This window comes from Cavia porcellus, unplaced genomic scaffold, assembly GCF_034190915.1.
Source record: "Cavia porcellus strain 051 isolate PalLab524CR breed Dunkin Hartley unplaced genomic scaffold, mCavPor4.1 scaffold_9, whole genome shotgun sequence".
Classification (NCBI taxonomy): Eukaryota; Metazoa; Chordata; class Mammalia; order Rodentia; family Caviidae; genus Cavia; species Cavia porcellus.
In genome coordinates this window covers 11234399-11259065 of record NW_026947492.1, presented here as the reverse complement: position 1 = coordinate 11259065, position 24667 = coordinate 11234399, and the positions used below count along the sequence as shown (strand labels likewise).

Below are 24667 nucleotides of genomic sequence, written 5' to 3'. Positions count from 1 at the left end.
AGGGCAGGCAGGAGGGATAACACTGGGACAGGAGAGTCCCAAGTTCAAGGCTGGCCTGGGCAACTTAGCAAGAGAAACTCAGGGGAACATGGCACAGTCCCATTTTAGCAGAAGTTTTCTGAGGGGAGTAGAGCGGGATGAAAAGGAATTAGAGCAAGTTATCTCTGTAGTCTCAGGGTAACATTTTGGGCCTGGTGTTCTGTTCCAGTTTCGCTTCCTTTGCTCAGCCCTGTCAGAGTCGCCAGGCTGCAGTTACCAAACATACCTCAGAGTGAACTGCTCCCCTCCCAATGGGCAGGACAGCCATGTAAGTTTTATTAATGACATGTAATTTGACTGGTCTCTTGCAGACAGACACACTGTGAGTCATGTTTCGGGCACGTCCTCTGGTGTCTGACCTCAGGATGGGGTGCCAGGTGCCCGAAGAGCCATAGCATGGAAGACTGTCTCGGTCAGCTCCAGCACTCTGCAGAGGCCGTGGAACATGGAGTTATGGTAAAGAGCATGATTACCAAGTGCCAGCAGCAATGCGGGAATAGTGTTGTGTGCTTAGGGTGATGCTTAGGGACACGTACCTGGATGGCAAAACACATCTTATCTCCAGGGTGGCAGATTAGTGGACCACTGGGCGTGGCCCAGGGCGTGGCTCGCCAATGGCAAAGCATAGTGCATTAAGAGCTTGCTCAAGTCATTTCTCCCACCCTGGTTTCCTTTTCTCTAAAAGTATTACAGACAGGCTCCCTTGGCCACATTGGGATGATCCTTACTGAAAAGGAGCAAACTGTTCCTAAACCAAAGGAGGACACTGCACAGGAGAAAAAGCTCTCCCAGAAGAAACAAAAACATGGCACAGAAATACATTACGCATAAAATAAATGCAAATAAAAATATTACAGACAGCTAAGTTACATAAAAATTTATATACAGTCAAGAGAGGGATTGTGCCCTCAAGGAAGTCATCACAAAAAAATAGACATGAGAATTGTGACTAGAGACAAATCTAGAGAGAGCCAGGTCTCAGGATGGAGATGCCATAGCCAGGCCTGTGATTAAATAGTATTTTGGGATTATAATGTAATTAGCACCACCTGGTTCATTGGACCCAGACAGGCATCAGACACATAGGTGGGTGATCAGGGCATCTGAACGCCTACTCCCCAGATACCCCTCCAATTTTAATTACTTTACTTGTTGCTGGGACAAAATACCTGACACAAGTTAAAGGAGAAAAGGTTTATTTTAGCTCACAGTTTGTAGAGGTTTCAGTTCATAGTCAGCTGGCTCCAAGGCAGGGCAGCACAGCAGAGGAGAAATAGTCCACGGCAGCGCAGGCAGGAGGCAGCGAGCCTTCCTTTCCCTTTTATCCCATCCAGGTTGTGAGCCTATTGGGTAGCCCTCCCTTTATTCAAACTCCAACTATGCTAAACCAATCAACGTACTAATTTAGTTATTGCATATCCTTTATCCATCTGCACACATCCTAGATCCAACCACCTCTGAAAACCCCCACTTGTGAGCACATGAGGCTGTGTGGGGTGACATTTAGACACAAGCTGTAATACCTCCCTTTCCCTAAACACCTTTGTTCTTTCCAGGTACCCATGCTATGTGACTTGTTTCCCTATTGGGTCAATATCAGGTGACTAGATTTGTAATCCTATGGCTTGATTGTAGTCGGACCCATATTGTATCCACACTGTGATTTTGCTGTATAAATTACCTGTGACAAAAGACTCCAGGGGCTACTGGGCCCATTTTTTGGTTTGGTTTGGTTTGGTTTTGGTTTTGCTATTCTTTCTGGGACTCAGGTTTTTTGTTTTTTTAAATTAAGAGATAATTTTTTCTTTACTTCCAGTAAAACTTTCCTAACGTATTCTTTGGTTTTATCTTCATTCTTTGATCTTATGAGACCGCAGACTTAGCACATTTACTGACTCAAGGCAGGGCAGCGTGGCAGAGGAAATTACATTTTTTTTATATCAAAAGAAGGAATAGTTATCATGGTGATTCTCCTGCCTCAGCCTCCTAGCCACCTCTTGGGGTTGCTGTGGGAATCATAAAAACTCTCCTTGCAAAAATGTGAACCATTCTACAAATGTTCTCTGTGCCAGAAGGACTCTTGCTGGCTCCAGAACAGCTATTTGCCTTCATTAACTCCCAAGGAAACATAATTGTGTGACTTTGTAAATGTTTAATGCTTTCAGGAGTATTTGCTGTGTGTGTGTGTGTGTGTGTGTGTGTGTGTGTGTGTGTGTGTTACTAGACATGGAACCCAGGAACATGCTACTGCTGAGCTACATCCCTAGCCCATTTTTCAGTTTGGTTTGGTTTGGTTTGGTTTTTGCTGTTCTTTCCGGGATTCAGTATTTTTTCTTTTTTAAACTACATTTTATTGGTACATTTTAGATATACGTAATGATCATATTCATTACTGCTTTGTTTTGTGAGACAGCCTGTAATCTAGGCTGGCCTTGAACTCAGTATGTAGCCCAAACTGGCCTTAACTCATGGCAACCCTCCTGCCTCAGGCTCCCAGGGGCTTGGATTACAGCCGTGCACCACCATGCCTGGCCCCATCTCATTTTTCAATTTTTGTTTGGAGATAAATTCTCACTAAGTTACCCAGTCTAGGTTTAAACTTGTAATCCTTTTGCCTCAGTCTCCAGAGTAGCTGAAATTACAAGCATGCACCATCATAGTTGGCTTTTTAGTTAGTTACTTTGTTTACTTGTATTTTTTCTGGGGGCTTCATTAGGGGTGTGTGGGGCCAGGATTTTAGCTCAGAAGCATAAGCACTTGCTTTGCAAGCGCAAGATCATGAATTCGATCCCTGGTTCAAAAAAAAAAAAAAAAACTAACAACATTAGGATGTGTGTGTGTGTGTGTGTGTGTGTGTGTGTGTGTGTGACATTCTGGCCTTGAATTCAGTTCTGTTTTTCAGCTTCAAATATTTGTATTTTAAAAGACAAAGAGTAAAGATGAAGACTTCAGAAAGATTACTTGATGGTCTTTTATGCCCTTTGACTTGTAAGGGGCCTTCTACTGAGCCAGGCATAATGGCACACACATGTAATCTCAGCACTCTGGAAAATGAGGCAGAAAAATCACAGTAAGTTCAAGGCCAGTTGGGACCATACGGTGAGCTCAAGGGCAGCCTGAACTACATACTGAAATCCTGCCTCAGAACAAAGAAACACTGTAATCCCAGCACTCGGGAGGCTGAGGCAGGCAGATCACTGCAAGTTCGAGACCAGCCTGGGCTACAAAGTGAGCCCAAGACCAGCCTGAACTGCATAGTGAGACCCTGTCTCAAAAAGAAAGGAAGGGGGCTGGGGATTTAGCTCAGCGGCATAAGCACCTGCCTTGCAAGCAGGCAGTCGTGAGTTCGATCCCTGGTACCAATAAAAAAGAAAAAGAAAAAGACCAAAAAAGAAAGAAAGGAAGGACGGACGGACGGACAGAAGGAAGAAAGAAACAAAGAAAGAAAGAAAGGAAATTCACCTACTAGTATCGCTCCAGGGAAAAGGAAGTTCTAAAATTTTTCCCTAAAGTTCTCTAGAATTCCAGAACTGAGACCCAGACTTCAGCCCAAACTCCCATAAGAAACAAAGTCAGTCCTTCCCTAGCCCAGCACTCAACCTGTCATAGACTGAACCCTAGCCCAGCCCAGGGTACTTACTCTACTATGGCAAAGTGGGTGTTCCAGGCAGCTGGCAGGGCTGGTGCCAGTCCCTCCCGTCAGTCCCCAAGCTTCAGGCCTAGAGAAGAGACACTGTGCTGCGTCTCAAATCATCCTGCCACAAGCCCCCAAGAGCCTCTGGACACTGGCCTCCTCCCAACACATGACCTGTAGTCCTGGTTGGCTCTGCTAAGTATAGCCTGGTGGGAAAAAGTAGGGAAGAAAAGGAAGGGGCTGGGGATTTAGCTCAGCGGCATAAGCGCCTGCCTTGCAAGCAGGCAGTCGTGAGTTCGATCCCTGGTACCGATAAAAACGAAAAAGACCAAAAAAAAAGAAAAGAAAAGGAGAAAAGCAGAGTGGGCTCAGGGAGGCCCACGCCACTCACATCCCAGGATGGGGTTCCCTTCTTGGACGGCAACTATGCTCACCCCTATACAACACAGGGCAATGGGTTCCCTTCCCGATCACGGAGACACCCCTTTCCCTGCAGCACCCCAGAAATGGGCACCTAGCACTCCACAAGAACACACTGTGCAGCAGACACTAACAGCACAGGCAGCATGAGGATCCACCATAAATGGGGGCGCCCAGCAGTGCTAAGGACGGGAATGGGGAGCAGAAGACCTTGGCCTCCAGGCCTGGCTCCTCTCTGCTGGCTGAGGGCCCGTAGCAGATTCCTTAACCCAGTCCTCTCATCCACACAACGGGAGGACTGTGGGGTTAGCGTGGACGTGCCCTGGGAGGATGCCCCTGAGCACTGGAACTGGAAAGCATGATTTGTTTCCCTTGCTTGACTGACCCAGGACTTACCACCACCTGCCGTAGGCTCCCTGAAGCAGACAGACCTCTTGCCAAGAGCTCTGAAACCCCCCACAGCCCGTGGGGCCAGGCGGCAGAATAAACACACCGAATACTGTATAAATATAGGTTTTATTAATAATGGGCGAAATCCCACCAATACAACTGGCATCTCTGTGGAAGGAGAGTCAGGAAGGGCGAGAGGGATGTGTACAACAGGGAAGCCCAGAGGAGGGGAAGTCAGAATGCTCCTGGGCCCACCAGGAGAGTCACACAGGTTCTAGGGGTGTCGGCCACCTGCATGCCCGAGGCTTGTCATTCTGATGCACGGGGGCCACCTGCTGATGGGAAGGGCAGGTAGCTGGACAAGGGATAGGACAGCAGGAATGCCAGCTTAGAGCACAAAAGGAGGGCTGTGTGGCGGCAGGGGCAAAGGCCAACTTATACCCATGCTTGTGCTTGTTGGCTCCCAAGTGACTCCAAGAGCCTCATGCCCAGTGCCACCCCTGGTTCAGGAGGGAGGGAAGACTGAGGTGTAGACACCTCTAGACCCTGGAGCCCCCTGGGCAGTACCAGCCCCATCCTTAGCATTTCCAGTGTGGGATCCCCAGGAAGAGGTCCACACCGCCCTCCCCACAGCACCCGCTGCCACCACCACGCCACCTCCACTCTTCCTGTGAGCCGTCAGGGCGCAGCCTGTGGAGGGCTGATTGCCTGTTCGCACGCAGGGCCCATAACACTGAGAGGGGAGGCAGCATGTAGGACCCTTCGTCAGGAGCAGCAGGAAGGGAGGGCTGTGTCTTCCCCATCACCCTCCAAAATAAAGTGCATTCTCCAGTTGCGGTGGCCCGTGGGACAGAATCCCAGACAGTATTGCAGAAGGCCCCCGGCCCTGCCCCCAACTAAAGATACAGGAGGGGTGAGCTGCACCCCCTGGCCTCTCCAATCCCCAGGATTGAGAGTGGTGACCCAGACAGAAAACTCTTCTGTCCCAGCAGATGGTCCATGTCCAGGGTCTGGGAGTGGGAGAGAGGTAGAAGGAAAAACAGACTTCCAGAGTCCCTCCCCGCTCGACACAACATCCTGGAGGACACTCCAGGGGACCCCACCAGGGCCCAGCCCCGGCACTCCAACCTTACAGCACCCTGGTTTACAAACACTGCTGCAGCAGCGGGGACCCCCAGGGGCCACTTTGGCCAGTTGTAAGTAGGGGCCCAGAGACGCTGTGGCTCCCAGGCAGACCACGGAGCGGGGCACTGCAGACAGGAAGGAGGGTGGCAGCCTCCCAGTGGTCTTTGCATGCAGGTGGTGGAGAGAGGGAAAAGCTACAAAGTGCATCAACTTGGGGAGGTTCCTGGGCATGGGGGATGACCCAGAGTCCCCAAGCCAGGGCCACAGCTGGAGGCCGGCGGCTGGCAGTACAGTCCGACAGCCAGGCTGGAGCATTTGAGGGCCACCAGTGCCCAAGTCTACAAGGTTAAAACAGCCCCAAAGGGCTGGGGCTGGGGGTTTTCAGCTGCGGGGGCTGGGCAAGGTCAGGGCAAAGCTCTATCTCTCAGACTTGACCCGGTATCGGAGCACAAGATATGCCAGCAGCCGAAGGGCCAGGAAGAAGATGCCCAAGACAATGAAGTCCATGTAGAGCTTGGCATCCTCCACATCCAGCGCTTGCAGGATGCTCCGTGGGTCCTGAAACTGACAGGATTCCTCTAAGCAGGACAGCTGTTCACGCTCCATGCCATAGATGGTCAGGATCACCCCCTCGAAGCCGTACCTAGGGAAGCAGGGCCATCAGAGCAGGATGTGGAGCACACGGTCCCTGCTCCCTCAGCAAACTATCAGAGCCCAGCTGCAGCCTCATGTCTGCAGCCAGCCAGGGTACCCCTGCCCAACAGGTGATGGCCCAACAGAGGAAGCACTGGGCAGGGGCTCCTGGGGGAGGAAGAGGCACCCACCTGACATAGGAGAGGTAGGAGCTCCACTGCAGGTACGTGGGGATGGTCTTGAAGCTAACAAAGAATCCAGAGAACAAGAGGACGGGGATGGCAGTTACCGGGCCCACAAAGGTGGCCACCTGGGGAGAGGCAAGGGGGTCAGGCCATCACAGGGGTGACCAGGACTAAGGGGGCCCCAGGGTTTCCCAGGAGACCATGCCACCCCGATATTGGCCCCTTGCTCCCATAAGACTCCACCCCCGCTGTGAGTCCTCCAATGCCAACCTTCCCACCTGTAGGGAGTTGGAGGCGGCTCCGATCAGCAGTCCCAAAGACTGGGCCACCAAGGCGGTGGCGGTGGCCAGAGCCGAGAAGAGCAGGAATCGGCTGGTCTCGGCTGGTTGGCCTGTCATCCAGTACACGATGCTGCAGTAAGCCACCGGGCACACCACCTGGGGGCAGGCACACGCTGGGCAGGCACACACTGGGCAGGGGCACTGACCCGGGGCGCCACAGGCCTAAAACCCTCACCTGGGAACAAACCGCTAATCGGCCCATCCCAGGGTTCCCAGGCCTGCCCGCCTGCACCCCTGTTCCTGCTGTGCCCAGGATGACACATGTCCCCTCTCTCTGTGACCCTCTAAGCCTCACTCCTGAGCCCCTCTTTCATGAGAGATCTCCTCGGAGCACTTAAAGGCCTTCCCATCTGAACCAGCTTAGTTCTTACATCATTAATGAATTAATTCTCTCCTGCAGTGTTTTGCTTCCCCTTGAGACTACCAAGTGGTGCAGACCCAAAGACAGACAGGTGGATCAGCACCTCTCGGGAGCTAGTGTGTATGTAAGCTGGGACTATTGTTAATAAAATGACACTGTAGCAGGAATTTTGTTAAACATTTTAGCTGCTCTCATCACAAAAATGTAACAAGTGTAACATGTTGAAAGACACGTTAATTTGCTTAACTTTATTATTGATATGCACCCATAATATCAGTTTATTTATTTTTGTCTTTTTGAGTCAGGGTCTCACTATACTGTTCAGACTGGCCTTAAGCTCACTTTGTAGCCCAGGATGGTCTCAAACTCAAAATGATTCTCCTGTCTCGGCCTCCTGAGTACTGGGATTACCGGTGTGCACCACCATGCCTGGCTTCATAATATCAGTTTATAAGCCCAAAATGGAAAACATGATTTACTATTTTTTTTTTTTTTGTCTTTTTGAGACAAGATCTCACTATGCAGTTCAGGCTGGCCTTGGGCTCGAATTGAGGTCTGCAAAACACAGCCCAGGCTGGTCTCACACTTGCAACAAGACACCTGCCTCAGCCTCCCAAATGCTAGGATTACATGAGTATGCCACCATGCCCAGCCTTTTTGTTTGTCTTTTGATACAAGGTCTCACCATGCAGTGCAGGGGGTTAGGCTTGAACTCATTATGTAGCCCAGACTGGGCTTGAACTCTCAGCAATCCACCTGTCTCAGCCTCCTGAGTGCTGGGATCACAGGCATTTGACACCATGCCTGGGCTGCATTTGTTTGTGCGGTGCTGAGGATCAAATCCAGGACTTCGCGGATGCTAGGCAAGCACTTTGCCACTGAGTGGCATCCAGCCCCAAATCATTTATTTATTTCTTTATCTATTTATTGATTTTTGCCATACCAGAGCCTTCAGAGTGAGCTACATTACCAGCCGTTTTTAGTCTGAAACAGGGTCCTGCTAAGTTGCCCAGACTGGGTTCACATTTACAATCCTCCTGCCTCAACCTCCCCAGCAGTGGCATGACAGGCATGCATCACCACACCCAGCCTCTCTTTTTAAATAGATTATCATCCCCTAGGGGCAGGGACTGACCCCATTATACTGCAGACTGTGCACAGGAATCCAACTGGAGATAACCAGAGGCCAAGATGTCGCTTATGCTCCTCCCACTAAATGCTGTGACCTGGCACAGGGCACTGTCCACTCTGAGGAGGAGCACTTTTGCATAATGAGCTTATAACAGGCATTATCGGCAGTCACAACAAAACCAGCTGACATGTCTTGGGCACTTGTAAGTGTCTAAAAGTTTCATATCACTGGGCATGGGACCACATACCTGTAATGTCATCACTGGGAGACTGAGGTGGGAGGATCACATTCAACTCCAGCTGGGACAACTGAGTGATTTAGTAGACCCTGTCTCAAAATAAAAAACTAAAAAAAAGGAGCCAGGCATGGTGGTGCATGGCTGTAATCCCAGCCCTCCGGAGGCTGAAGCAGGAGGATCGCTATGATTTCAAGAGCAGTCTGGGCTACATAGTGAGTTTGAGGCCAGCCTGAACTCACAGGCTCAAGAAAACAAAAATCAAAAAGCCTGCGACAGTCTAATCTGCTGCTGTCTCCTAGGGCCCAGCACGGAGTCTGGCACATAGTAGGTACAAATCCCTGTTTGCTAAGAGAGTGGAAGGGTTACAGTGTCGAAGTGCAGGAGGCCGGGAGCTGGCCAGGAGAGCAGAAGGCAGGCAGGAGAGGAGGCTCACCTGGAAGGGCACGTCGGCCATGGTCTTGGCCAGGTAGTACGCTTTAAGGCTGTACCAGTAGTTGAGGTGCTCCCGCATGAAGACTGCCATCTCTAAGGGGACTGAGACACAGGCAGATAGGGTGCTGCTGGCCAGGCCCTGCCCCTGCCTCCTGCCCAGTGCCCACACCCACCCCCAGGCAGCTCTGCTCACAGGTGAGCACGGTGGGCATGAGGGCAGCAAACATGAGGAACAGCATGGAGAAGAAGAGGCAGCCGGTGTTGTTGAAGACCTTGCTGGCGTCGTCCCCGATGTGCAGGTAGAGGAGGCCAATGAGCACGCCGATCAGCACGTGGGACACAAAGCGCAGGTGGGTCAGGACCTGGAGGGCGGTGCCAGGGGCAGGGCGGCTCAGGCCAGGGCCCACGGGGCAGGGACTCAGACCCGCCCGCAGGGGCACTGGAGCGCTGTGGGCAGGATTCTGAGTTCTCGTCCCACCAGCTGTGATCCAACAGCCCAAAGGCCAGGCATGCTGCGCCTGCTGTGCCCCAACTGGACACCTTACTTACTGTGTCCCTGAGGATGGACAAGAAGGTCCTCCTGAAGAGGATGCAGAATTGGGTGAGGGTGCTGGTGGCAAAGGTGTGGCTTTCAATGGGATCCACTTCCTGGGGAGAGGAAAGGGGGCCAGGTGAGCCTACCCCCTCCTGGCCTCCGCCTGCTGCTGCCTGGGTTGGTGGGTGCAAAAAGCCTGGGCCCTCCCAGAGCAGAGGGAGAGGCTCCATCACTGAGCTGTGTGTCTGGGAACTGGGCTTGGGTTACAGAGAGAGAGAGAGAGAGAGAGAGAGAGAGAGAGAGAGAGAGAGAGGGACAGAGGGAGAGAGATGGGGAGAGAGAGAGAAGGAGGGAAGGAGGCCCTGGAAGGCTAAGGCAAGAGGGTCACCAGTTTCAGCCTAATTTGGGCAACTTGGCAATTCAATGAGGCTTTGTCTTCTAATTTAAAATAAACAAATATTTTTTTTCTCAATTCAAGGCTCTGGGTTCAAATCCCTAGTATTGAGGGGATGGGGGAGGAAGCTGTTGGCAGGCACAGTGGTCTGTGCCTGTAATTTCAGTGCTCTGGGAGGCTGAGGCAGGAGGATCACAAGTTTGAACAAGCCTGTGCAGCTTAGTGCTTTATCGAGACTCTGTCTCAAAATTTTAAAAAAGGCTGAAGGTGTAGCTCAGTGCAAAGGCTCTGGGTTCCAGCTCCGGTACCAGAAAATAAAAAGTGAGGGATACTTGTGGGCCACCAGTTTCAAAGAATTATTTAATAATGATAAAGGCCCAGCTTTTCAAGGGGACAGTGTCTCATCTAAGGAGATCTGACACTGCGGGGGCACCTGCAGCTCCAGCAGCCTGCACAGGGCTTTCAGTGATGATCTAATTGGTCCCCCAGCATTCCTGGGAGGTGAGTGTCATCACTGTCCAGGTGGCAAGGGCAGGGAGCCACACTGGCCACAAGACCAGCAGCTGTGCTGGCCACGCTCACCAGATGGCCTGTGCAGCTCTGCGGACCGCGCACCAGGGGCAGAGGTGGCGCTTGCTGGGGGAGAGGGTGGGTGAGAAAACTGGGGGCCCAAATCACACGAGTGTCCACGGTCAGTCAGTCCCAAGTCCGAAGCCTGTCCCCAACTCTAGGGGTCACCCTCTTTGGCAGGGCCATTGTCCACGTGCCTTCTTCCCTCTGCCTACTCTGCCCACTCCACAGGACTCACCGGAGGGCAAGCGAGACAGGGGGCAGGGACCTCGTTCTTCTCGGGGCCGCTCTTCTTCTCAGCCATGGCGCAGAGCCCGTTCTGCACAGCCCTGAACAGCATGGGGTTCAGATCTCCGTACTCTCCAGAGGCCACCTCAATGACTGGGGACACAGAGTCCGCGCTCAGCGGGGCCTCACCTTGCTTTCCCTCCCGGGTGTAAGGGAGGGCGGAGCCCCAAGCCCACCCCGCCCCTCGTCGCAGCCCCAGCCAACCAGCAGCACTCACTGAAGTCAGCTGGGTTGTGATAGGTGGGGCAGTGTAAGCCCAGCCCCTTAAGGTAGGGGATCAGGTTGGTGGCGACGCCCTTGAAGATGCACTGACCCTGGCTAAGGATATAGAGCTGCAGCAGAAAAGGAAGGGTAAGACAGGCCTGGTGGCCCACACGTGTGATCCCAGCGCTCAGGAGGCTGAGGCAAGAGATCATTGTGAGCTCAAGTTCAGCCTGGGCTACAAAGTGGTTCAAGGCCAGCCTCAACTGCACAGCCAGACCCTGTCTCAAAACAAAACAAAACAGAAGAATGAACCAGTGGGTGGGCAGGATCCCTTCCAGCATCTCTCCCGGCTCCCTTGTGTCCCCCAACCTCAGGCCAATCTTCTTCAGAGCCCGGACACTCACCTTATCGAACATCTCAAAGAGCTTGGCACTGGGCTGGTGGATGGTGCAGATGACAGTGCGGCCCCCGTGGGCCAAGGACTTCATGAGAGAGACCACTTGGTAACAAGAAGCACTGTCCAGACCGCTGTCCAGAGAAAGGCCGCCAGGATGCCCAGTGAGATGGACTGGGCCTACAGGCGGGAGGGGAGGGAGTCTCTGGGTGGGGCAGCTGCTGTGAAGGGGACAGAGCTGGCCGGAAAAGGCCCCACTGGCCAACTCCGCATGCCAAACACTCCGGATGGTTCAGCCTTTGTTTGGTGCCTTTTTTTTTTTTTTTTGAGACCCTGTCTTACTATGTAGCCCAGGCCAGCTTCAAACTCACTTCAATCCTCCTGCCTCAGCCTCCCAAGCGCTGGCATTACAGAGGTGCACAACTGAGCACCTGTCAATTACAGGTACTAGAATACAATGACGCATTAATAAAACTGGTCAGGAAGGAGACAGACAAACTCGGGTGATTTAACCCATGTGGAAGAGGTGGGAAATCAGCCATGCTTGTACGGGGCATTGCAAAGGAGTCGGAGAAGCTTTCTAGTGTCTGGAAGAAGTAAGAGCTGAGCTGGGGAAGGCCGAAGGGGAAGGACGGAGGTGAAGGGTGCCCTGGGCGGAAGACGGCTGCACAAGCTTAGTTAGGCCAGGAAATCACCAGCAACTCATCGTTACTAGAGCATAAAACACAAGACATGAGGTTGGACAGATAGGTTCCAAGCAGGACCATGTCATCCACCTGACCACGCTGAGGGCAAATGGGACACACTGCATGCTTTGAAGCAGGAGGAAGTCTCGTCTTTTAGGAAGCCCACTCTGGCCACTGGCTGGAGGGACACTGGCTGAGACAGGCTGGGGCTGGCACAGGAAAGTGTTGAAGATGTCCTGAGCCCAAGCACTGTACCTAGAGAAGGGGCGGGGCCAACCTAAGGGCTCCCAAAAGGAGGTAGAATCCAGAGGACTTGGTGACTAAGGGCTGTCAGGGAGGACAGAGAGGCATCAATCACCAAGATCACCAATGACTGAGGACAGGATGGAGCTGAGGGGAGGAGTCAGCTCTTATGGGGGCCTTGGGGGCCCCAGGAGAGGCTCTGTCCCTGGTCACAGAAAAGACACAGGCTCCAGCCCAGGCTCAGGGCTGAGGGGAGATAGAGAACTACCTGGTGGGCTCATCAAAGAACATGACAGGTGGGTTGTTGACCAGCTCCAGGGCGATGGCTAGGCGCTTCCTCTGGCCACCAGAGAGCAGGGCTGTCCTCGTGTGGGAGCAGGACATCAGGCCCAGCGCTGTGAGGATCTCTGTCACCTGGACCCACCCCACCCGGCCGGGTCAGCGTCAGAATATCTGCTTCCCCGAGCACCACCCCGATCTCACAGAGCAGCTTTCAGAAGCCCGCTTCGCTGCCCCCAGACGCAGGCGCCACACAGAGGGCAGCTGTACCCTCGCCCTGTCCCCGCTCACCAGCTCTTTCTTCACCTCCTGCTTCTCACTCAGCTTCAGGTTGGCAGACACCTAGTGCCCCAGCGGGCAAGAAAAGTGTGCGTGAGTGGACAGGGCCACAGTCCTCCCTGAGGAGGCCGAGGGGGACAGCAGACAGGAGAGGGAGCTGCGGATCGGCCAGCGGCCACCCTCACCATCATGGCTTCCAGCACCGTGAGGTGTGGCAGTAGCATGTCATCCTGCATGATATAGCAGGACATCTTGCGGAACGTCCTCAGCTCCCTCGGCCTCCCGTTGACCAAGATCTGTCCCTTCATTCCGGTCTCCCTGCGGGGACAGTGGTGGGTGAGGACCAAAGTCCATCCCCAGGTCCCCGCAGGCGCCTCCTCCCTGAGTGCTGCCGCCCAGCCTCCTCTTCACCTGTATCCTGCCAAGATGTTCATGAACGTGGACTTGCCAGCCCCGGAGGGGCCCATGATGCCAATCAGCTCCCGACGGCAGAATTTACCCGATAGGCACTTGAGGAGGGTCTTATAGCCTGCAGTAGAAAGGGGGGTTTCTCTGAGGGCCGCAGCGCATGGAGGTGGCTATCAGTGGAAGAGCTGGGGGTCTCCACTCAGGGTGGGGTTAGGATGGAGGAGCGACCCTCGGAGTCCCAGCAGTGACCCGTACCCTCTTATTTGGTCCCTTTAGGAAGGACCAGCACTAATGTCAGAGTACAAGAGGTGACAGACTTCTGGAGGATACGGGGAACCAAGGCTCTCATAGCGACCTGTGGAGGGGCATGGAGGGAAGAGCCTCCCTGCTCCGCGGTCCCCGGGCTCCCTGTCTCGGGAGGATTCCCTGCTGGCCCAGCCTGGACTGCCTGCCTGTCTTCTGCACCCCCTACCGCCCAGGACTGTTGCTGTACCAGCATGTTTGTGACTTGATGTGCCTGTCACTCGCCCCCTCCAGGCTCTTAGTCAGGACGCAGGGTCTGTCTTACTCATCTTTGTAACAGTCTGTCTGGCATATAGTAAGTGCTCAGTAAGTGTTTTTGCTATAGAAATTTGCACCTGCAGAGCTTTTTCTCCATCCTGAAAAAAAAAAACCCCAAAACTGCCTTCTCTGTGTCTGTCTGCCCTCTGAGCTCAACTCTGCAGCCCCTAACATGGCCCAGCAAAATCTCACCTTTCGTTCACTCATAGGAGGCATAAAGAGCACCAGTATGGAGTCAAGTGGATATGGGTTCGAATCCTGATTCCACACTTGCCAGCTGTGTGACCTTAGGCAAGTTGTTTAACCTCTCTGAGCCCCGGGTTTCTCTGTAAAATGAGGATGCTATGTCTATCTCACAGAGTTGCTCAGCAGATGCAATGGGATAAGCTAAATAAAGCATATGACATAGTGCTTGACATGAAGAGAGCATTTACAAAGAAATGTTGTATTATTAATCTCATTTGACTAATGCTTATTGCTATCTACTATGTACCAGGCTCTGAACCAGACCCTGGAGCAAGAAAGAGGAAGGGCAGTTTTGCCACTCAAGAAGGTCAGAGCCTAGATAAGACAGATAAACAAGCAAACATCTATGATCCAGGGAACAGTAAAAATGAGTCACAACAGAAGAATGGTACAAATGTGCCACAAAAATGCCGAAAATGGCATTGATGAGGGTAGACGGGGAAGGGGGAAATCAGGAGCGGCCTCCTGGAAGAGGTGACATTTGAATTAATGATGAGCAAGACTTCAAAAGGCAGAAGCTCTGAGACTTTAGGAGGGAAAGCTCTGTCCTAGAACAGTATGAAATAACACAGAGGACAGAGAGCAGGGACTAATCGGGGAGTCCTGGAGAGATGAGGGTGGAGAGACTCTTCGGGGAGTCCTGGAGAGATGAGGGTGGAGAGGGGACACCGGGCCCCACCCCTCACTAGAACTGGGCCGATACTGCCTTCTGCCAAGCCCACGGCACCCAGGAACCCTTAGCAGAGAGAACAAAAGGACGGCTTCCCTCTCCTCTGCCCACCGCACCAGGGCCTCTGGGAAGGGCACGGCTCCTGCCCACCTCAGGGCCCCGCCACACTGCCTGCCTGCAGGGCTGCTCCTCTGACGACATGGCTGAGGCGCCTGGGACGGGGACACCCAGGGACTTACCCAAGTCACACAGCAAGCTCTCAACTAGGAGAGAAGTCGTGGGCGCCAGTCCCCTGTCCCAGGCACCTCACAGTCAGTCAAAAGGCTGTTGGGTGGTGTCCTCCGCCCCACGCCTGTCAGGAACCACCAGGAAGTGATTTCTTGTGCAAGAGAAGCAACTCGCAGGGATGAATGTCCTCGAATTTAGTCGCATCCAGGCTCTGGTCGCTGGGGCCCAGCACAAACATCAGCTTATACTTCCTTGCCTTTCTCTAATTACATGCACAGGTGCAGATGGTCTGAGCTCCCCCGTGGGTACTGTTACCATGCCTGCTTATCGATAAGCAAGGCCAAGAGAGGGTAAGCAACCTGCCCAAGGTCACACAGCTTCTGTACGGGTAGGAACCCCTGTCTCTGGACCCCAACTGCTCTACATGCAAGAGGCCTGCCAGGCCTTTGTGCTGGAGAGAGAGCTGAGTTCTAGTCCTGCTGCAGTTTGCAAAGTCAATCTTTAGGGTCTCATAGTGCTCACTTATAAAAGAAGGAAGATAATATTCTTCCAGAGCCAGGCATGGTGGCACATACCAGCACTTGGGAGGCTGAGGCAGGAGGATCACCTCAAATTCAAGGCCAGGTTGGTTACATAGTAAGTCCAGGCCAGCCTAAATGACACAGTGAGACCCTGTCTCAAAAAACAAAACAAAAACAAAAACAAACATACTATTGCTCAAAGGACTTAGTAGGGTCATTATGAATATTAATTGAGATTGTTAATAGTAATGAGAACTCATTATGTAGCCCAGCCTGGCCTCAAGCTCCCAGTGACTCTCCTGCCTCAACCTCCAGAGTGGTTCTCAACCTCCAGAGTGGTTGGATTTTAAGCGTGCACCACCACACCTGGCTTTAAGGGAGGCTGTTTTGTTTTACGTTTTTTTTTTTTTTTTTTTTTTTTTTTTTTTTGGTACTGGGGGATTGAACTCACGACCTTGAGCTTGCCAGGGAGGCGCTTGTGCCACTGAGCTAAACCCCCGGCCCTTGCTTGGCTTTTCTGCAACAGCATCTCACTTGTGTAACTCAGGCTGGCCTTGAACTTACAGCAACCGTCCTTCTGCGTGCGGAGAATACAGGCGGGCACTACCACACCGGCCTTTAGAACTCTCCCTCTCTCCGTGTCCCTTGCTGGTTTCCTCTCTGCCTACCTTAATCGCTTTGGGTCCTTCAGAGGAGGGGTAAGGAATTGAAGAGAAAACAGAAGTCAGAGAGGAAAGACAGAATACAGAGCAAAAGAGGGCGAAGGGATGGAGGAGGCCGCACAGTGGACAGTGCAGCAGCCTGGGTCAGCGGGAGGAAGGAAGCAGACCTATCCAGCCACGTCTTTCTGTCTCTGTTTCTCCTTAAAGTTATGAGGAGCCAGGTGTATGGCAGGGGGGCTCATACCTGGGCTCTGTGCTCAGCACTGGGGCAGGGGTGGGGAGGGAGACGGGAGGAAATGAAAGGGCCCTGAAATAACATCATCCCTTTGCCCACAGCTGATCTCGGGCCTGAAAGAGGCTCCTCGGGGAACTGGTGATGAGCAGGGAGCCTAGGTGCCTCAGTTTCCACTGTTTGTGCCCTGTGTTTTTTTTGCCACCAGGGGAGTGAGGGCGGAGAATATGCAGAGACAGCTCATGGCCAGCTCTGCTCTACAGCACCCCAAACCTAATTCTTAAGCCCGAGACAATGTCTCAGCTCCACCCCTGCCCACACCCAGGCCTGGGAAACAACAGCCTCTCCATCCCAAGCTCCAGCTACCCAGGATAGCTGTACAAGGCTTGGGCAGGGTTCAGGGTCCCAGTCCTGATGAGAAGGAAGGCGCAGAGAGGGGGCTGCTGTTCTGGGCTTCTGGCCCAGCTCTGCCACGTTACTAGTGTGAGACATACGTCAAGGTAACTTCCTGGAGCCTCAGTTTCCTTATTAGTAACAAGAGTGACATCTGTCCTGCCAAACCTCCACCCTTCTTGCTTGGGACTGTGGCAAGAATGGAGTTAGATGACAAGGATGAGAACAGCTTTAAAGACAGGAGCAAGGGCATCCTTAAACATCCAGGAGGCCCCTAGACACACCTCCTTTCCGCACCAGCCCTCACAAGTGAGACTCCTCCAATTAAAGAAGAAAAATTCATTAAAGATCAGAGGTTCCTCCTAGGGTCACTTCAGTGGCAAGGAGGACCTAGCGTCCTGCAGTGCCCACAGGTGTGGGAAGCTGGGGCTCTGTGGACCAACCGCGTGCACAGCGAGAAGCGGCAGGGGCCTACCGGTCCCCCACATGCTCGCAGGACGCAGGACGAGGACGGGCTGCTGCCTACCGCGTTTGCGCCAGCAGGGCCCCTCTCGCACGGAGTAGGACAGCTCCACGAACTCGATGTCCACGGCGGAGCGCTTGGGTAGATGGGAGAAGCGCTGGGCCTCTGTGATGTGGTTCTCCACCTTCTTCAGGTGCGTGGTCAACACAGGGGGCTCCGCCCCGTCCTCCAGCGCCACGGCCATGGCCACGGCCCCCGGCCCTAGAGCGCAGCCCACGGCCTCCAGCGCCTTCTCCGCCATCGCCGCCGGCCTGCAGGGAGAGGGCCTGCGCGGTTCAGGACGGCTCCGGCCGGCGGCCCCACGGCCCCTCGCTTTGTAATGCTGCCGCCCCACCTCCTTCCCACGGCAGCCCCCCAGTAGTCAGCAGCCCTCCCCGAGCCTGGGCACCAGGCCCTGGGCGCGCGCCCCCCGCGCGCCGGCTCAGCCCGAGCTCCCGGGTCCGGGCAGCCCCCACCGGCCCCCGCCGGCCTAGCGCGCCCCCCGCCCGCCCCCCCTCCTCCGCGCGGCTCTAATCGCCTTAGCCGCGGGCACAGCCCCGGGGTGCGGGTGCTCAGGGTCGGGGCCCGGGCTGCGCGCAGAGCGGACCCTCGCAGGGCGCAGGGCGCGGGGAGGAGCTCGGCCCCGCCGCGTCCCCCGCCGGCGACCCTCCCCGCGCTCCCGCGCGCCCCGGCCCCGAGCCCCGCGGCCCTGCGCGCATCCCCCCGCCCGGTCACCTTGACGCGCCCCGGGCCGTGCGCGCCGAGGCCGGGTCCGGGCTCCCTCACCTGGCTCGGCTGCGGCACCGGCGCCCCGGCTCCCGGACCGGGGAGCCCGGGCCGGGGCGGGGCCGGGGCGGGGCGGGCGGCCGGGGAGGGCCCGGCCTTGGGGCGCAGGAGCCGGCCCGGTTCCGCCGAGCCGGGTCCCGGAGCCGGGTCCTCCGAGCCCGCGGCCACTGCGCTCCTCTCCTCTCGAGCCGCTGCTCGCCGGTCCCGCTGCTCTTAAAGGGCCCGCGCCGGCCCGCAGCCCGCGGGGGGCGAGGAGGGAGCAGGCCAGAGCGGTGCCCGCGGGGCGGCGGCCGGAGGGGAGCCCTTATGAGTCCAGCACTGAGAGGAAGCTGCCAGGGGTCGACTCGGGGGCATAAAGAAGGGGAGCTGCAGCCGCGCCGAGGGACGGGTCCCTGAAAGCAGACTAGACCGTGGTGCGGGGCGGAGCGGGGGGTGGGGGGTCTGTGCACGTAACCCGGGCTCCTGCAGCTTCCCGCAGCTCTGGTCCTAGAGTTCAGTCCCCTGCACGCCCAGATTAAGTACAAAGGGTTTGCAAACAGCAGCAGTCAGGGCGTCCTCCGCTCGCCCTCTCTAAGGGTTTGGGGGCGCTCCCAGGGTATGCTGGTACCCGGATTCCCGTGCACCAAGGCTCAGGCCCCCAGGCACCTGCGCGGGACCGTGCACTGCCGTGGCTCTGGACCTCCCCGCACACGCGCGGGCATCCCCTCCCTCGGCTTGAGCGACGCTCCCCGGGAGCACGCGGCTCCCCGCCCCCGCCCTGACTCCCCATTCCTCGGGCGATTCCTCCCCGACCCCTGCCTGCCAGGCCTCTGGGTCTTCTAGGGATAAGTAGGTTAGCCAGCCGGCACACGTGACCTGAGCCTCTGGTGCCCACCTGTCACACAGCAGAGCTGGCTGGGAGGGAGGCGGGTGCTGCGGCCGCACAGAGGTTTCCGACCGCGGCAGTGGAGAGGTTACTAGCAGTCAAACCCGGGCTCTCTGCAGAGGGTAGGCTGGGGGCTCCTGCGGGGCATCAGAGCCCTGCTCTGTAACCCCGAGGTTCCTGTGCATTTTGGATACAGCCTTTACAGACCTGCCTCCAACCCCTGAAGCAATCCCATCCTTCCCGGGACCAGACTTCCCACCCTGCAGACATGCCCTCCGTTCTCCAGGGTGACCTGTGTTCCTCTGCAACTGCCCGACAGTTGTATTTACCGAGCAGCTACGCTGTGGAAGGCATCTTCTCATTACTCTCCTTCAGGCCTAAGACAAAGGGAGGCACAGGAAGCTGAGCACTGCACGCCCAAGGGGACAGGCCCAGTCGGAGTGGCGCTGAGCAGCCCCTTCGGGTCCTGGGCTCCCACGCGGCTAACTGGTCCGCTCAGGACCGCCCGAGCTGTCTTTCGTCTTTTTCTGGAGAGGCTCCTCACCCACCCCACCCTCCTCAGGGACGGAGTCTCACTGCTGCGATGGGACTCAGGTCTGGGACCCTCACCACCACACTTGGCTGTCTTCTCCAGCTCCTGATGCCTCTCCTCCCACCTTTCCCTGTCATACCGCTTTCCAGTTCCAGGAAACTTTCTTTCCCTTTGAGGGAAACCTTATCTCCCATTCTCCACGGTCTCCCTCTCTTTTAAATTACTATATGTTTGTAATACACAAAAATTACAGTCATTTTGGGCTATTGGTACACATATGTATATTTTATTTTTTGATACCAGGGATTGAACTCATGATCTCGTGCTTGCCACGCAGGTACTTATGCCACTGAGCTAAATCTCCGATCCCTATGTATCATATTTTAATAATTTTTATTTTCCCTTCCTTTCTCCAGTCTCCCCTCCCATTCTCTGTCTCTGTCTCTCTCTCTGTCTCTTCTCTGTCTCTCTGTCTCTGTCTCTGTCTCTCTCTGTCTCTCTGTCTCTCTCTCTCTCTCTCTCTCTTTGTCTCTCTCTCTTTCTCCTTAAGATGGGGTCTTCTAGGCAGTTCAGGCTGGCCTCAAACTTCTAGTGATCCTCCTGCCTCAGCCTCCTGAGCACCCATTTTCCCATCTTCTAGGACCGATGATCCATGTCTTCTGTCAGCTTGCCACACTGTAGGGTGCACACTGTGCCCAGAGCAGTGGTCCTGAGCCTTGCCTGAGAATTGGTCTGTTTTGGGGGAATTTTTGAAAGTTTTCCAGATGCCATTCCAGACAGTCATTCTCAGTGCAGGAAGGACGTGCAGGCCACAGTACTGTTGGAAGCCCCCAAGGTGATCTTCCAGGGCAGCAAAGCTAAGAGCTTCTGTGCTACAGAGCTCTTCTTCTCCTTGGGTGACAATCCCTGGCACATGCCCAGAGCCTCTCTTCCCTCAGCAGGGCCCTGCATGCTCTAGACACCCTCTTCCCACCCACGAGCAACCTTCCACATCCGGAGCTGGGAGTCACACCTGTGTTCTTACCTGAGCACTACTTGTTACCAGTTCTGAATTTTATTTTCCTATTTTGAGAATCAGTGGCCAACTAATACTTACCATATTATGGGGCACAACGTGATATTCCAATACATGAAAATGACAGGTGGTGATTTTATCAGGCTACCTGGCATATCCATCACTACATTTGTCATTTCTTTGTGTTAGGAACGTTCAAAATCCTCCCTATTCTAAAATGCACAATTGAGGGGCTGGGGATTTAGCTCAGTGGCATAAGCGCCTGCCTTGCAAGCAGGCAGTCATGAGTTCGATCCCCAGTACCAATAAAAAGGAAAAAGACAAAAATACAAATATTAAAAAATAAATAAAATAAAATGCACAGTTGGTTTTTGGCAACCAGCTGCCTGACCATGTAGAACATTAGAAGTTACCCCTCCCACCCAGTCGCACCCTGTACCTGTTAGCTGCCCTCTATCCCTCCCCCTGCAGCCTCCTCCCTCAAAGTTCTTCTACTCTCATAAGTAAATTTCTCCACCTGAGCCTTAGCTAGGTAAGGAGAATGATAAAGTAGCTTATGCATCTGTCTCCAGAGATTCTAATGCAGGTCAAGTGTCCAAGTACTTAGCAATAGATGATCATTTTTATTACTGTTTATGATACATAATATGTTCATGGAGTATTGGTCCTTTTCCTTGGGACGGGGGTTGACATAGGACCTCACTGTGTAGCCCGGGCTGGCCTCAAACACGTGGCCGTCCTCCTGCTTCAGCCTCCTGAGTGCTGGGGTTACAGGTAAGCATCACCACACCCAGTATAATGGTCCTTTTTATTTTCCTTTTCTTTCCTGCCCTCCCCTCTCCCCCATCTCCATCTTCCCTTCCCATCCGGATGAGATGCTTTTTTGGATATAGGGTCTTGCTATGTCATTCAGGCTGGCCTTGAACCCACTATGTAAAGCCCAGGTTGGCCTCAAACTTGCAGCCGCCCTCCTTGTTATGATTTATATCTAGGTGTCCCCCCAAAGTCTCATGCACTCATAGGTGGGGCTTTGAGGAGGTGATTGGATCGTGGGGTGTGGTACTCATCACTGGATTAGCCACCGATGGCTTTATGACTGGGTGGGACGTGGGGAGGTAAAGTCCGATGGAACAGATAGGCTACTGTGGATGTGGCCTAGAAGGGTAATATTCCTCCTCCTCTCCTTTCTGGATCCCACTATTTCTGCTTCCTGCCATGAGCTTGGCCATGACCTCTGCCAGTCTGTCCTGCCCTGGAATCAGCCAACTATGAACTGAAACCTCTACAAACTTGAGTTGAAATTAATCTCTCCTAGCTGGGCGTGGTGGCGCATGCCTGTAATCCTAGCACTCGGGAGGCTGAGGCAGGAGGATTGTTGTGAGTTCCAGGCCAGTTTGGGCTACAAAATGACTTCAAGGCCAACCTGAACCACACAGTGAAACCTGCCTCAAAAAAGACCAAAAAAAGAAAAGAATCTTTCCTCTTTTAACTTGTGGATGTTGGGTATTTTGTGCCAGCAATGAGAAAATAGCTAAGACACTCCTGCCTCAGCCTCCTAAATGCTGACACTGCAGGCACGCACCACCATATGCCATATATGGTTTTTATTCTCAAGAATAGACCATGTCTTTACTCTTTAGGTCTCACTTATCGAGTTTTGGGTCAATTCCTTTCCCCAGAGGGCTGTCTGACTTCCTTGGCAAAGAAGAAGCTACGTTTACCACATAGCTACCACATGTTAGGCGCCAAGCACAGAGATATAATTTCTGAGGAGGAGGCAGGTTTATTTTTCTTTCTCCTCTGAATTCGTAAAACTTACACACAGAAAATGCATTCAAGCCGGGCATGGTGCCACACACCTGTGACCCCAGCACTCAGGAGGCTGAAGCAGGAAGATCATCATGAGGTTGAGGGCAACCTGTGTTACATAGTGAGTTCAAAGCCAGCCCTGAACTACACAGCAAGATCTTGACTCCAATAAGTAGGTAAATATTTCAAAATGCATTTGATAAAGTACTTGTTGCCTCAAAGTTCTGACCAGTCCTATGAGATACCACCTTATGTTTCAGATAAGGCAACTGAAGCTCAGGAATGTCCAGTAGAAGTCTGAGGTCGCACATGTGGTGTGATGGCTCCAGAGGTTCACATCTAGGTCTTAGTGGTTCAAAACTATAGTCTCGGTATACATGTGTAATGCTCGAATTGGGAGGCTGATGCAGGAGGACCACAAGTTTGAGATCAGCCTGAGCTACATAGTGATACCTTGTCTCAAAATGCCAAAAATAAATGTAATAAAAAAATTTTAAAAAGAACTATGACTCTACTATGTCAGATTCCTTATTAATTATCATCATCTACCCATCTTATGTTTTTTTTTTATTATTATTTTGGTACTGGGAATTGAACTCACAACCTCATGTTTGCCAAGCAGGCACTTACACCACTAAGCTAAATCCCCGAGCATGTTATTTTTTAAAAAGCTAGTTTTCCAGTTCTGGGTATCAAACCCAGGGTCTAAACCATGCTAGGCAAGTGCTCCATACTGAACTATACCTTCACGCCTTCCATTGAAATAAAGTAGATATGTCTCCATCCCCCTGAACAGACGTTGGTCTAGGGAACAGAACCTCTCTAGGGTTCGGGATACACTACAGAGGCAGAGCCTTGCCTACTGTCTACCATCTAACTCCTAGATTAGACCTTGTAACGCACAAACAGTGGCCATCACTGCAGGGACTATCACAAGGAATCAACAACTGGGATCTCATCCTACTGAAAAGCTTTTGCACAGCAAGAAAAACCCAACAGAAGACACAACCCACAATGTGGGAGAAAATATTTGCCAGCTCTTCTTCTCACAAAGCATTATGATGGAGAATATATAAATAACTTAAAAAAATCAGTCTTCCCAGATTTAAAGACCCAGTCCCAAAATGGGCATCTGAGATGAATGAATATGCACTTCTCAGATGAAGGAATACAAACAGCAAATAAATATGAAAAAATGTTCAGCATCACTGGTCATTTGAGAGATGCAAATTAAAACAACACTGAGATTCCATCTCACCCCAGAAAGAATGGCTAATATCAAGAAATCAACTAATAAGTAACAAATGCTGGAGGGGCTGTGGGGAAAAAGAAACCCTCTCCACTCTTGGTGGGAATGCAGACTGTTACAACCAAGGTGGAAATCAGTGTGGAGATTCCTCAAAAACCTAGGGATACAGGTCCTGTTCAACCCACCTAGTCCCCTTCTGTGTATCTTCACAGAAGAATTAAAAACTTTACAACACAACAATATATGTGCATTCATGTTCCTAGAAGCATGATTTGTAATAGCCAGATCCTGAAAACAGCCTAAATGCTCATCTACTGAGGAATGGATAAAAAAGATGTGGTATTTTTATACTATGGAGTACTATTCAGCCATAAAGGACAGACTTGAGACTTTTACAGGTAAATGGATGCAACTTGAGACCACACTCATTAGTGAAATAAATCAGACACCTGTGTAAAAATAAATCAGACCTAATGTGAGAAACAATACATGTTTCATATATATAGTTAAGATATCATCTATATGACAGTTAAGATAGTTACACTACTAATTTCTCTGAGTTCATTGAAGAGAGAGGTTTGTGCTAGTATTGTTCAATTAAATGTGTACTTGTACTCTGAGTAACTGATTTGCAAATAAAAATACACAATGCATGTACCATTGTTACCCTCTAATTATTGTGTCCTGATATTTTGTTTTTTATTATTATTATTATTATTTTTTTTTTTTTTTGGAGTACTGAGGATCAAACTCAGGATCTTGCACTTGCCAGGCAGGTGCCAATACTGCTGAGCTATAGCCCCAGCCCCTGAAATTTTGGGTTTTTTTTCTTTTCTATTTAAAATAAAATAATTGGGAGGGGGGAGTAGCTGTCAAACTTCAGTGAAAAACCAAAACTTTGTGCAAAACCTACCAGTTTTGGGACCACACATTGCAGAACATTGCTCGAAAGATCCTTCTATACTTAGCTTAGACCTCATCGGCCCAGCATGAATTGTTTCCCACCGCAGACCTCCCCTAAAGCTTAGATGGACCCTCTGCCATCGCCCCAACTAGACCTGCTCCCATTTCAGGGGCCTTTTTTTTGAGGGCTTTGTAGTGGAGGCTGGCGTCAAATTCAGCTCCTACCTCCTGAGTGTTGAAATTGCAGGCATGTGCTACCCTGGCCTATTTGATTCTGCCTTTT

General features: G+C 52.6%; 1 protein-coding gene across 2 annotated transcripts; it reads right to left on the bottom strand.

Moving 5' to 3' along the window:
• Positions 1–4590: 4590 nt before the first annotated feature.
• Positions 4591–18737, bottom strand: Abcg4 (ATP binding cassette subfamily G member 4). Of its 2 annotated transcripts, none has more exons than XM_003472774.5 (15): positions 18012–18737; positions 17250–17497; positions 13214–13331; positions 12988–13120; positions 12815–12865; positions 12513–12658; positions 11326–11449; positions 10935–11049; positions 10668–10810; positions 9480–9578; positions 9124–9292; positions 8932–9032; positions 6705–6863; positions 6433–6551; positions 4591–6251 (listed from the first exon to the last, which is right to left on the bottom strand). In XM_003472774.5, the coding sequence occupies exons 2-15, from the start codon at positions 17485–17487 to the stop codon at positions 6026–6028; spliced, it is 1941 nt and encodes a 646-aa protein (XP_003472822.1). In that variant the 5' UTR covers positions 17488–17497; positions 18012–18737; the 3' UTR covers positions 4591–6025. The 2 variants fall into 2 exon arrangements, with proteins under 2 accessions (XP_003472822.1, XP_023421967.1); XM_023566199.2 differs by having other exon boundaries at positions 17961–18086.
• Positions 18738–24667: the final 5930 nt, after the last annotated feature.